We start from the raw sequence: 14,528 nt of genomic DNA, 5'->3' as shown, positions 1-14,528 counted from the left end.
AAGAGATCATTTTTGTCTTGGAGTGGCAAGGATAGGTTTTATGGTGTATCTTAAACTGGAACATAAACATGTTTACAACTGAATAGATTAAAAAGAGGATTAGAGAAGACTGTTTGCTGGAGGGAATGGTATCAGGGAGAGAGATATGCCAGGTCAGGGTCTAAGTCTACTGGATTTGGAGGAATTGATGTTGCAAGAGAATAGGATGAACTAGTAATTCGAGCTGATATTCTCAGAGGCATCTATCAATTTAAGGGAAAGGGGCAGATGAGGACAGAGTATCCCTGCTCCTCTATGTGGATAAAGACATACTGGGAGAACCACAGGAAGCTTCTGCTACTGCAGTCTAGGGTGAGCAATGACAGCTGCAAACACTAAGGACAGAGAATGCAGGGAGAGGTGTGAGGGTCTCCAAACAATGGGAGCAACTTGTTTAGCCTCGAATAAAACCCAAAGCTTATTAATAGAATGCACACACACAGGACATTTATGGAATGCTGATGAGATACTTCTACCTTAAATAAGCCACTCATACGGTAGGAGGAGAAAATAAAGAATAAGTCAAATATGAAGCTAACCCTTTGAAATGTCATTTTCCAAGAAGAAAGTACCCTTTTCTCTGTGGGAGGATAGGCGCCTAAGTTCCATAAATACAAATTGGGAAACACAGATGGCCCAATCACACTGCTCAACCTTCCCGCCAGCAACCTCCAGTACTTTTCCACCAGCTCACTCTAGGGCTTAAACTCTCCTGTGTTTCACCTCAAGAGAGTTGAGTTCAACTGCTCTCCCTATTGCAAACAGTTAACACCTATTGGGACATTCCTCAATAACCAATTTCTTGGCATTTCAAAAAACTATCTGGTGCAATTTTTCTTTTAAACAAAGGATATTGGCTTGTTAGTGTTGCTGTTGATATTTTGTGCTTGTTTATATGATATTCTGAACTCTGTTTACAATGAAAAAAGAATGTAAGAGATGAGAAAAGTACTTGTTCCCTTTTCTGAACTTTGGCATATTTTTTCTTTTGCTGCTAAAAGTCCCATAACTCACGAAGAAACTTAACATTATGAGAAGTTATTTTTCACTCTAATATTTCCCAGAAGGTCACTCTCACTACCTCTCAATGCTTTGAGATCCTGGAAAACAGTGACTCCCCCACCCTTTGCACCAGCCCTGTACCCATGGCCACCCACCAGCTCCTGACACCACCTGGAATTCCTCCATTTATGAACATCAACTATGAAGCTCCCCATCCCTGACTCACCCACTGTCCTTCCAGCCTCTCACGTTCCGTCCCTCCTTCCCTGCTGATCAACATCAACAAGGCTCTTCTCCCCCGGGGCTGTGCATGGGAATCATCAGGGAGCCTGATGCCCGAGCTACCCCCAATATAGCTGTCATCTGCTCTCAAGCTGCCCCTGGGACACCTGTCATCTGCTCTCATCTCCTGTCCTTGTGCACTGCACTATCTTTGCCTCAGGTTCTCTGCGTTCGGTATTTTTGATGTTTTTCGGATCACTTAATGGGGTCTTGAATTCAAATGTCACAAACCAAAGACAAGCTAAGTTAACATTTTGGCTCCTATATCTTGGAATTGAGGAGGAATTCTGGCTTTAGAAATTGCTTGATCCAAGAACTCAAAGCATGAGTTACATTGTTGTTTTTACCTTTTTTATTTCCCTTTGTTTCTCTTGATCTTATTTTGGGCTGTCTCCCAGGTGACATCCATGTGAATCGTGGTCATCTCTCCATGACCTTTGTTGCTAATCTCCAGGAGAAAATCTCTACTTCTTTCCCTATTGTTCCAGCCAATTCCCGGGTCCCATGGCCTCCTCTGAGTCTGTCGCTGCAGGGACGGGTAGAGACTCCACCTGGCTCCCGCACTACCTCTGCTCCCAGCAGTAAGAAATTAAACTAAGAATAAGTGAGGGGGTTCTTCAGTCACTCCTAAGACTCCACAGTTCCATGCTGCCATGACGATGGGCTCTTTGTGACACTTTGGGTATAAGGAGAGAGGGTTCTGTCCTACCTCATCAATATTATAGAGAAGCTGAGATTTACACGCAAAAACAATGCACACATTCAACTTCTCACCAAGACTGTGCCTTCTGTTCATCTGGGACTGTGAGAAAACACACCAAAGAAAGTAGTGGATTGAAACAGCATGATCAGGTCTTCACTCACACATTTGCAATTGGGGTTTGGATCTTTCCACAGGCATAAGAGGAGAGGTTGTGCTGAGATCTGAAAATTTCAGGGCCAGAACACTCATGTACAGGTGGCAGGTGGTGCTGGCTCAGCTGGGAACTCTGAGAAAGCTGAACGATGAGACCCTGTGATGTGCTGGGGCCAGATCAGGCCAGCTCATGACAGAGGAGTTTTGTGTGATAATTCTTAAACTGTCCATAGCTGGGAGCATTTTAACCACAGAAATTTACAAACATTGCAAATCACAGTTTTGTTTCTTCCTAGAAAACTGGTTGCTCTGTGTTCTGTAGCCCATGTTGCAGGTGGGCTCAGTTCCTCTCCCCGTGGAATGCTTAGTCTTCCTCCAAGCATGGTACCTGGGCTCCAAAGGCACCAGCCCTCTTAGCACATGTGGTCTGCTAAAAAAACAATTTAAATGTCATGAACCGAGTTACTCTAATATTGCCTGGAAGGTCACCCTCACTACCTCTCAGCACTCTGTACTGCTGGACAACAGTGACCCTTCATCTTCTTTGTTCCAACCCTCCACACCCTAACTCCTGCCACCACTTAGAATCGCCTGTGGAGGCTGAGAAGTCCAAATCAAGGTGGTATAGAATCAGTGTCTGGTGAGGACCAGCTTTTTGGTTCACATACAACATCTTCTCACTGTGTCTTCATCTGGTGGAAGGAATGAAGGAGCTCTCTGGGACCTCTCTTCTACAGGGGCACTCATTCCATTCATGAGGACCCCACCGTGCTGACCTGCCCACTTCCAAAAAGGCCCCTTCTTTTAATGCTATCATCTTAAAATCTAAGACTTCAACATATGAATTTCAGAGGAAAAATGTATCAGGCCACAGCACCATCCAACACAGAGAAAGTAAAAGACACCAGTTCACTAGGGCCTAATCCCAGAAAACAGCATGGCATCTAGTTGCATGTAGCCTGTCGGTCAAAATGTCACCCGTCCTAGACCCAACAGGAGAGAACAGAAACCTTCCTTTCTATGAAAAGGAGTACAAGGATTTAGGGGCCATATTTTAAAACAGCTCAAGGAAGCTATTTCCTTATGGTTTATTGTAAAATAAACCTGCTGCAGACATCTGCTGCAGACGCCAACACCGGACACATAGACAGCTAGTGAGAGGCGGCTGGGAAAGGCGGACAAAAGGCAGGGGACTCAGAGTTCCTGCCTGTCCCAGCTGGATCTGCAGGCCCAGGAGTGGCTGTGTGGCACAGGCAGCACCAGGACACTCCCTGCAGGATGGGGGACAGACGGCTAGGGGAGGGACAGGGCGATGCACTCTAGGAGGTGGAGGGTCCTCCTCAGAGCTCACTTCCATGCAGCCCCCGCTCTGCCCCACGCTAACACGCATGCTGTGTTCCATGACTACTCTTTCCTACTGGGTCAAAACCATAACCCCATGCCTGGGTCCCAGGTTCTGAGTTTCACGGAGAGGCCCTCACTACCGCCCATCACAACTCTCAGAGCCTCTGGACAAAGCACACTTGTCCTGGCTATGGGCTTCTGCACGTATAGTCTTCCAGGGAAGGTAACTCCTTATGCCTTGGGTGGAGCAGGTGTTCTCTTTTCATGGCATTTCTTCGCTTTCTCCTTTAGAACCACACCTACCATTGATTCAGATGGAGGCTCCCACCTCAGGGCATCACAACACTGCGGTGGGTTAAGGGAGTCTCATTTAGTTCATCATCCCCAAGTCACCAGCTTCCTCAAGCAGCACGGTGGCCTCCTAAAGTCATGGTTTTTAATGTCTCTGCATGTGCTACGGACACCCAAGGCACCAAGGACCTTCAAAGGGCCATCACCTTTTGAATTCTCAACCCCATGGCCACTATCGCTTCATCACAATTAGGCTAGACCCACTGTGGTGCCCACCTTGGTGATCACAGAAGAGTTAGCTTCTTTTTCCGTTAGAGATAACATAATTTACATATTCTCCAATAATGAGACCTCCCCACACCATCACAGGACATCCACCATCTCAACATCAAATATTTATTGAACAACGAATTGTGGATGGATAGTAAACTATGATCTTCTGAGGACTGACGCCCCAGGCCCACTGGCACCCAGCAGGGCCATGAGGCTTTTGCTAGACCACACCTCTCCATTTGACAAGCAACTTCTGGCACAAGCTCCCGTTTTTACCGGTTTTAAAGGTTAGCTAATATTTCCCACTTACTCCTCCTGGCAGGAAGTAGGGATTATTGCTCCAGAACCCACCGAGGGTGCAGTCAGAGGCAGTAAATGAGGAGAAGAAGCCTTCAAACTAGACACAACAACTACATCAGGCAAAGACCATATGGAAGTGCCATCACCAAACGTGGCCATGGGGGAGAAAGGCTCCAAGGAAAAGTGGGTGCGAGCTGACCCATGGAAGCACTGGGAAGAAAGCCCTGAGTGACAAGATGTCAGTGTTCTCCATGATTGGCCTTGCTTGGTATCTCATGTACACATGGCTTGTGGGGTAGCTGTTACACCCAGGCCTTGCAGCCTAGAGAGTTGCTGGGAACAGGACAGCCCTAGTGAGAATTTGTACTCCAGGCTGGAAAACGGGGAAATTCCCTGTAAGTCCTGTTAGAGGGGCTGCACCCCAAATACAACCTGACCTGTGTCCAAGGTGGGCAACTCAATTCTTAGATATTGAATGGGTCCCATGGCACCAATGCTTAAACACCAGCAGCCCTCACAACCTGAGATCAGCCTGTTTTAAGGATGAGGAGGTGGTTCTCTGGATGCACAGGCTTCAATCCAAATGGGCTAACGACGCCACAGCACAAACCCAGACTGCAGCCTGAAGGGTTGGAGCCCTGCATTCACAGAAAGCATCCAGACATGATCATGGACTCAGCGATACACCTGTGCTCCAACGTATACGAGTTACAGATGGAAACCTCCTATGCCTCCCAGGAAGCACCACTCAACTTTACTAAATGCTTCTCTGGAGACCCACAGGGGCTGAGAAGCTGTACAACACCAGCAGTAAAATGAACGCCCAGACTCCCACTTCCCTTCTTGGGTGGCCATCTGGAAAGGCCACCCCCACCCCGAAGGCTAATGCTTCAGACCAGTTCTTGGCTTAGACGATCTTAGACAATTGTTTAACGTTAAACTGTTCATTGGCCAAGCAAAGAGGCGATCGTCCCCTCTGGGGAACTACACGCTGCGTGTACATCCATAACTCAGGAGAACTCACAAAAGTCTGTTCCACATAGCAACAGAAGCCCAGGTGGCACTCAGTCTCACCGGGGTGTTCTCCAACATCCCAGCTCAGCCAAACGCCTTTGATTTGTTTTTATGGTTAGACCCCAGGTCCTCAGGACACTGCTTCAGAAACAGATTCCAAATCCTCTTCTGTGTGTGAGTGGCATTCCTATCCTAGTCTCTTTGCAGGGAGTATACTGCGATACGCAGCCAGGCTGTCCCGGAGGCTTTATATACTCCCTTGGTGCAGGTAGTTCATCTCAGCCACAGCCAATGCAGCATAGGGTCAATTGTGTTAGGAGCCATGGAGAATCCAGAGTTGGTTGCTGCCCAGGCCTGGTCAGGGTGGCCAAGGTAGACAAGGGGTTCCTCTGTGGAGTTCTACTTTAACCTCACCTTCCCACCAAATTTCTAAACCGTCCTTGACACCACAATTGTTGAATGAACCCAACAGAAAGTTACCCTAGAAATCAGGACACCTCATCCCAAAAGACCTTTAAATAGGGGAAGTTCACTTGTGCACGGCTGCTCCTTGCTACAGAAGACCTGGGATAGAGGACTGCTGTCTGCCCTCTCTGGTCACCCTGCCTAGCTAAAAGAGCTGTAAGTAACACAAAACTTAAACTTTTACACTGAGTATTCATCAGTGAAGCTATGCCTCCAATCTGACCTCTGACTGGGGGGCCACCCCAGAGGGACCCAGCGGGTAAATCCCTGCTGGGAACGTCTGTCTGGATCTCTGGTGGCTCCTGGGGACAATGGCTTTCAGCTAAGTTAATAGAGAAACTCAAGCAGTTTCCTTCTAAACACAAGTGTCCTAGTTGACATGTCCAGTAGAGATAATCGCAGGTCTTTGGAACATTGTTTTGGGAAAAGCATATTCAGGTCCTTGGTCTGTTTTTCAATCAGGTTGTTTGATTGATGCTATTGCGTTGTTTGACTTCCTTATGTATTCGGATTTTTGCCCCTTCTACCATGTAGGTTTTGCAAATATTTGCTCTCATTTTCTGGATTATCTTTTCACGAAGTTGATTGCTTTCTTTGCTGTGCAGATGCTTTAGCGTTCAATACAGCCGCACTTGTCTATTTTCCCTTTTGTTGCCTGTGCCTTTAGTGCCATAGCCAAGAAATCATTACCTACATCAATGTCAAAAGCTTTATCCTTATATGTACTTCTAGTAGTTTATGGTTTCGGGTGTTGCATTTAGGTCTTTTTAATTCTAGGAATTAGAGTCCTGCCATTGGCTTCCCAAGGAGAGACTTTGCTAGGGACTGTGCAGAGTAGTGCAGCAATGAAAGCCTTGAAAGATTAGTTAATGTATACAGTTCATCCAACAGGCACAAGCAGACAACTAGAAAAAAAAATAACAGCCACTTACAGCTGTCTTAGCCTAAGCTGCTTTCAGAAACAGCTTGTCAAAATTTCTCCAGACTCTACAATAATGTTGAATATCAAACTTTTAAACCCAAAGTCCATGTAATTCATTCAGGCAATCACCCAATATTATTCAATTTTCATGTAATTCACTAAGGCAATCACCCAATATTACCGAAATTTTAATCTTCTCTTTAATTCATTCTCCATGTAATCTTTTCCAAATCTATAGTGCTAAATGCTGTCAATTTCAGAATGATTCCTCCATTTATATCTTCAGTTCCGACCACCTAGCTGAACTCCAGACTCCAGATCTCATGTCCTGACATATCCACTAGAATCTCCCACAGGTATCTCATCCCTAGTGTCCAAAACCAAACTCTTCATTGTACATCTCCCCAGCTTGCAGGCACCATGTGCACATACAGGTGTTGTCATTTCAGAAAATGGCACTAGTGTCTCTCTGAAATTGTTCAGGGCAAAAAATAAAAATATTCTTCACATAGCCTCATATTCCATGTTCTTACATCAGCAATTGCTGTTGCAGCTGTACTTTCAACATAAATTTTGAATGAGGCCACTTCTTATCCCCTGCACTGCTGGCACCCTGGTGCAATATACGCTGACTTCTAGCCCAGGCTTCCACAACCCCCTTGTAACGGGGCTCCTGCTGACACTTTGGTCCACTGTAGTCTATTTTCCACTGAAAATATCAAGGTCTTATCATGGTTTGCAGGTATGAGCCTTGGCTCTTGACCACCTCTGTCCTCAACTTCCCCCACTGTCCACACCAGCCACCAGGCTTTTTTCAGAGGAGGTTGTTAGGGGTTGAATTGTGTTACTCCAAAGGTCATGTGTTGAAGACTTAACCCCTAGTGTCTCAGAATGTGGTACTGTATCTGGAGAGTCTTTGAAGAAGTCATTAAGTTAAAATGAGGTAATGAGAGTGGGCATTAAACCCAATACGACTGGAATTCTTACAAGAAGAGGTTAGTACACAGTCACACACAGAGGACAGACAACGTGAGGACGCAGGGAGAAGACAGCTGTCTACAAGCTAAGGAGAGAGGCTGCAGAGAACACCAGCATGCTAACACCTTCAGAGTTCCAGTCTACAGCACTGTGAGAACACCAGTTACTGTTGTTTTAGCCACCCGGTCTGTGGAAATTTGTTCTGGTATCCTGAGCTGACTAATCCAGATGCCAACATACAGGGTTTCCACAGCTCATCAGCTCAGAGCACTGGCAGAATCTTGGACAAGAGAAAATTCTTTGGCCGCGATTGCAAAGTCTCAAATGAGACAGTAAGAGTGAATAGTGAGAGATGAACATCATTCAAGTCTGTCCTCCAGATACAGCTCAGAGCTAGTGCACAAAGCACAATGGTTGCCACAAGACAAAGTCTTCCAAATTGTGTCAGTGTCTGGAGCCCCAGAGGGCAGTGAAAGTTTACCAAAGTGGTAAATTTCTCTTCTGCAAAACCTCTGGCTTCCTCAGCCTGACACCCTCTCTGAGAAAGTGGGCACCCACCTTCTCCCCCGCCGCATCCAGGGACCCTGCCTCCCGGGAAGGAGAGTAGCCTGCTGATGCATGGTCCAGATGGTGCGCTTCTCCTGCATCTTTACCTGAAAAGTCAGAGGCCGGCTTTCATTTTCACATCTGCATTGATAGACCCTCCCATATGAGCAGATTCCCCATTAATGTCCACTTTCCTCACAGAAAGAGCAAGATGGCAGCTCTGCTTTACAGCGTTCATCAGCGCTGCCCCTGAGCACCCCTTTTCGAGAGCTGGCCAATACCCCTGTCTAGCGAGGCTCTTTTCCAGCCATTTCAAGATGCAACAACCGGGTACTAAGTCCTGACAGGCACTAATCCCCATGGTTCTCCAGGAATGAACAAATAAGGGAATAACCACACGTATCCCATGTATCCACAGAAGTAGTGCCTCTTTCTTAAAGAGGGTGGGGAGCTCATTGCCCTTTCTTAAAGAAGCACTACTTTTGTGGATACATGTGGATACACAGGATGTCCCCACAGCTGTGCTCTTGTAATTGGTGTCCAGCAGCCTCTGAACAAGTAGGAAGGTTCATCCAATAGTGCAAAACTGGGCTGTAGGTGCCCACAAGGAGGAGCCACAGGTCCTCATGTTCACGAAGGCCCCTATCTCTCTCGTCTGCCATCTGCTTGCCTGTTACCAGCAATAAATATGGTCATGTCTGAGCATCATTTGTCCCCTGGAATATCCTAGAATACAAAACTTCTAGTATACAACCAGATTCTGTTGCTATCTTATTTTCTTCCAGGCCAATTCCCTTGCACCCTACTTTCTTAACACAGTTAATTCCTATGTTAAATAATTAACTCATCCATCAGGGGAGTACATGCCTTCTAAGAGTCAATGTCCATATTATGGGTGGAAATCCTCTTTTTGGCCTGGCCCTGAGTGACCGGGACAAGTAGACCTTTCTACCCTGAGGTCCAGCTCCTCAGGGTAGAAAGTGTAGCATCGACATCTCTATGAAAATGACCAGGACAATAGAAACAAAAGGTAAGAAAAAAAGTAAAGACAAAAATAAGAGAAAGAAAAGGGGAGACTACATGACCCAAATACATTGAGTTTACTGTGAAAACACATTTTTGGAGATAGAGAGAAGATAAAGCACAAGGTATAGAGACTGAATTGTTCGTTTCCAGGTTTTCAAATGGAATCTTGCCCTGATCTGGGTCTCAATTAACAAAGCACAAGGACAGCTGAGCCTGTAGCGGGTGTCGCTGAGGATACAGGTCCCAGAGTGATGCCTAGTGGCAACAGGTGGGTCTGCAACTGCAGGTGCCCCTCACCTGGTGACCTTGAGGAAGATGGAGCAGCGTATTGGGCACAGTGCTGGGTTTCAGGGTACAGGAAATCAGATCAGAGCAGCCCAGAGGAGGACTGTGTCTGCTCATGGAAAACATACCTCGCAGATTCTATTAGAGCAGAATAAAGAGATCATAACTGGCCACCTGTCGACCATTTAAGATCTGGTTCCTCCTTTCATGTTTGCTGTCATTTCTATCACACAGTCCCCTCTCCCTGAACACAGGCACTCAGACTCAGAGACATGCACATGCACACGTACAACACATACATCTCCAGTTTCCACCTCCCAACACACTCCCCTCACCACACATGCACACATACATAAAAAATTGCAAGCATACGCACAGGTGCACACACACCCTGAAGTGCAGACTCCAAACTCTAATAGATCTGGTTTAGTCTCTGAGGCCGAAGCTGCTCAGACTGACATGCACAGGCCGTAAAACCAAATTTTTGCACCCAAGACCCCTTGGAGAGAGTCTATGGCCCCTAATTTAGAGTCGAAAGACAGAGGCCATGATAGGTGAAGTCATTCACTAATGATCCCACACTTAGTTGACGACACCACTGAGACCACAGCTCCCAACAGACAGCACATTGGCCTGCTGTCTTACCCGAGGCCCATAATGCAGTGTTCATTCCTGCAAAGAGGACACCTACATCTGGGTCCTCTGTCCCAGGTAGCTCCAAGGCTAGGCCCTGGTGCACTTTCTCCAAGAGGCTCCAGAGAAGGACAAGGGTCCTCAGGGCTGTGAGATTCCTATACATGAATGTCTCTCAAGGGACCGAAGGATGTTGAGGTCCAATGGCAGTAAAAAGACCCCAGTTCTGTGCTATCTGGAGGAAGCAGCATCCCAACGCAATGAGCTACCCCAACCCCGTGTGGCTGTGGGAGAGCAGCATCCTTTGGGTTGATAGTTCAGACCTTTGACAGTCCTACAATCCAGCGGCTGCACTGAAACACCTGCTCTTCATGTTCATGAAGGCCCCTATCACTCTTCCTGTCTCCCATCTGCTTGACTGTTACCAGTAATAAACACACTTCTAAGCATTATTTGTTCCCTAGAATGTCCTGGAATACAAAACCCTATTATAAAACCAGACTCTGTTGTTATCTGAAGTATTTTCTTTCAGGCCAATTTCCTTGCCCTCTACATTTTAGCACAGTTAAATTAATTTTTATGTTAAATAATTAAATCATCGATCAGGGAGTACATGCCTTCTAAGAGTGAATGTCCATATTATGAATGGAAATCCTGTTTTTGTCCCAGCCCTGAGTATAGGAGAGGCAAGATTAGACCCAGAATAAAGGACAAGAAAAACAGTATTTAAAAAAATACTAAAATTGGTATGAAATCAGAAATGACAGCAAATAGCCAAAGTAATCTTGAGCAAAATAACAAAGATAGAAGCATCATGCTCTCTGATTTTAAAATGTATCATAAAGTTATTGTAAGCAAAACAGAATGGTCTGGCATAAAAGCAGACACAATAACCAAAGGAAAGGAGGAGAAAGCCCAAAACTAAACCCAAGTATTTATGATTATTTGATCTTCAACAAAGATGCCAACAACACAGAATGGGGCAAGGAGAGTCTCTTCAATAAAAGGTATAAGGAAAACTAGATATCCACAAGCAGAAGAATGAAATTGGACGCTTATTCCACACTATACCCAAAAATCAACTCAAAATGGATTAAAGACTTGCATAAAAGACCCGAAATTGTAAATCTAGAAGAAAACATGGGGGAATATCCTTACGACATTTCTCTGGGCAATTATTTCTACAACAGGACTCCAAAAGCAAAGACAACAAAAGCAAAAATAGACAAAGGAGGTTACATCAACTAGAAAACTTCTGCACAGAAAGGAAACAAAGTGAAGAGATGACCCATGGACTACGAGAAAGTATCTGTAAACCATACATCTGATGAGGGGCTAATATCCCAAATATATAAGGAAGTCAAACTACTCAATAAGAAGAAGACAAACATCTCAATTTAAAAATGGGCAATAAACCTGGCCCACAGATATATGGAAAACATACTCAACAACACTAATTATCAGGAAAATGCAAATTAAAATCACAAAGAGGTATTCATCTGTTAGAATGGCTTTTAACAAACAGACAAATAATATGTGTTGGTGAGGATACAAAAAAAGGGGACCCTTGTACACCATTGGTGGAAATATAAATTAGTACAGCCATTTTGGAAAATAGTATGGAGGTCCCTCAAAGCACTAAACATAGAATTACCATATGACCCAGCAATCCCGCTTCTGGGTATATCTCCAAAAAATTGAAATCACTATATCAGCCGGGCTCGGTGGCTCACGCCTGTAATCCCGGCACTTTGGGAGGCCAAGGCAGGTGGATCACAAGGTGAGGAGATCACACCAAGTACATACTCAAACATATGGGAAACAGAACAGGATAGTAGTGTCCTTATCACGAGTTTGGATCAAGAAGAGGCATTAAGCATACAGACTCACTCTGTGATGAAAGCCGGGAGAAAGAGGAGCATCAAAGGGATCTTGAGGATGAAGGCAGCCCTTCCCCTCCCAATCACATGCCCACCTCCTCTCACTGCAGCTTCTGTCTCAGGCCTTCTCCCAGCAGAGCTATAAATCCAGGCTCACTCCTCACTCTCCACACATCCACACCTGCTCTCCCTCCTCCAGGTGACCCCAGCCATGAGGACCCTCGCCATCCTTGCTGCCATTCTCCTGTTCGCCCTGCTGGCTCAGGCTAAGTCACTCCAGGAAACAGCTGATGAGGCTGCAACCCAGGAGCAGCCTGGGGAAGACGACCAGGACCTTGCTGTCTCCTTTGAAGAAAATGGACTCTCTACTCTTAGAGACTCAGGTAGGAGACATCAATCTTGCAGATCTGCAAAATCTAGAACAACAGGATTGGAGACAGGCTCTGGCATCAAGTGTGGAAAAGTCTACCTCACTTGAGTGACTTTACTTAATCTTTCTGGACCTTGATTTTCTCATCTCTGAATTAATCAGTGAGAACCAAACACATCTAAAAGATTTTCTTTCTTCTAAGACTTTTAGTTTCAAGATATTTCTGTGAAATTTGCTACTGTTAAGATAGAAAGACCTACACTGACTAGTTATTTGTAGGTCTAAATGGGTAGACTTAGTTATAGAGAGAATATTTTACTTTGTCCATTGGTAAAGCTTTTAGAACCTACGGAGGAACCTATGGGTGTGTTTCAATGTAGGCTAATAGGCTTAATTAAATCTTTCTACAATACACACATAGATCCAAACATCATATTGTGTCTCATACATATACACAATTATTATTTGTCAATTAAAATAAGTACATAAGTAAAATGTTAAAAACAAAAAAAAGAGAGAGAGAGCAAAGAATTTGAATTTGGAAGGTCTTCAACGACTCCTTGAGCACCAAAGTATTTGGGTCCATGACATGAGCATGCACAATGCAGCATCTCAGAAACGGATGCAGGTGCGTTAGGGAGCCTTGTTAGGACATGCAGATCATACATGGAGGTCAAGATTAGGGGTATGGATTAAGCAGAATGAAGAGTAGATAACCCCAGGGTTGAGAGGTATATTGTTTTACCAGGGAGCAGGTAATAAACATGTCCTGAATAGACTCAGATGGGGAAAGAACTATGATCTTGCATGACTAACACATAGCTAGTACGATTTCTTGTCATTTAAGACAAAGACATGAATTTTCTCCATCCTAACATGACTGATACAGTGTCTCTTGTTTAGACTATCTCAGTTAGTCTGGCTCTACCTGTCCTTTTCCCCACCTCCCTCACTGTTCCTGGTCCTCTCTTCTTTCCACAGGTTCTCAGGCAAGACGCACCTGCCGTTGCCGAATCCGCCGTTGTCAAGGCCTTGAGTCCTCTTTCGGGAATTGCATTTTACATGGCCAATTCGCCAAACTCTGCTGTCGCTGAGCTTCCTAGATAGAAAGCAAAACAGTGCAAGATTCAATCCAAGGTCCTGAAAAAGAAAAAACACTTCACTCTGTGTACCTTGTGTCGTTCTAAATTTTTCTCTCCAAAATAAAGTTCAAGCATTCAACTTAGTGTGTTTGACCTTTTAAATTTTCTTTTCTTTTTCCTTTTTTTCCCTTTTGCTTTTTTATATGGTGGATTGTACGGTTCCTTTGTATAGACAATTCTGATCCACATTAAGTTAACTGGTCTTTGCATTCCAATAATGCACTATTCGAGCATCATAGAGTAATAACGAAATAGCAAAAATGAATAAAATTGGGTTTGTTGCTGTTGTTCTTGTTTGAGACAGTGTCTCACTTAGCCACCTGAGCTGGAATACAATGGTGCAATCTCTGCTCACTGCAGCCTTAACCTCCTGTGCTCGAATGATCCTCCCACCTCAGCCTCTTGAGTAGCTGGGACTACAGGCATGTGCCACCACACCCTGCTAATGTTTTGTACTTTTTGGAGAGACAGGGTTTCACCATGTTGCCCAGATTGGTCTTGAACTCCTGAGCTTAAGTGTTCTGTCCTCCTCAGCCTCCCATAGTGCTAGGATTTCATGCTTGAGCCACCATGCCTGACAGGATTTAAGTGTTAATTGGAATAGTTTGAAACTTAAAGGTTCAGTGCATTCCTAATGATACTCAAACAATAGAAGTTTACAATGAGAGGCAAAAAGTGGTTGTTGGCTCAAAGGAAAGATAGATCTGATGTGCTATGTTCACTTGCCCTTTAATTTTAAAAGTGGGAAAGCATTGCTATACATAATTTTTGAAATTCTAAGCAGATGTGTTAAATACATATGCTATACATTAAGCTTTATTTCACTCTATTTTGGTAAGTGATATATAACTGTATCAACAAGATAGAATAAAATAAGGTT

The 14,528-nt window shown here is 44.8% G+C and overlaps 1 protein-coding gene and 1 long non-coding RNA gene across 5 annotated transcripts in view; one reads left to right on the top strand and one right to left on the bottom strand.

The window, feature by feature from the left end:
• The window catches only part of LOC102115048 (uncharacterized), a 275,169-nt gene that overhangs the window by 35,721 nt on the left and 224,920 nt on the right, over positions 1 to 14,528 (bottom strand). For 2 of the 4 annotated variants that reach the window (XR_010577089.2, XR_012417012.1), the window contains one exon: positions 13,506 to 13,605. The exons of the other annotated variants lie outside the window; for them this stretch is intronic. This is a non-coding gene — a long non-coding RNA (uncharacterized lncRNA). Of the gene's footprint in view, positions 1 to 13,505; positions 13,606 to 14,528 lie in introns of those variants that run through there. 4 annotated transcript variants of the gene reach the window in all.
• Positions 12,306 to 13,724, top strand: LOC135964591 (neutrophil defensin 6-like). Its single transcript, XM_065518743.2, has 2 exons — positions 12,306 to 12,519; positions 13,488 to 13,724. Exons 1-2 carry the CDS (start codon positions 12,348 to 12,350, stop codon positions 13,598 to 13,600), a joined length of 285 nt encoding a protein of 94 aa, XP_065374815.1. The 5' UTR covers positions 12,306 to 12,347; the 3' UTR covers positions 13,601 to 13,724.

This window comes from Macaca fascicularis, chromosome 8 (genome assembly GCF_037993035.2).
Source record: "Macaca fascicularis isolate 582-1 chromosome 8, T2T-MFA8v1.1".
In the NCBI taxonomy this organism is placed as follows: Eukaryota; Metazoa; Chordata; class Mammalia; order Primates; family Cercopithecidae; genus Macaca; species Macaca fascicularis.
Note: the sequence above shows the minus strand (reverse complement) of the source record. Positions and strands in the feature narration are given on the sequence as shown.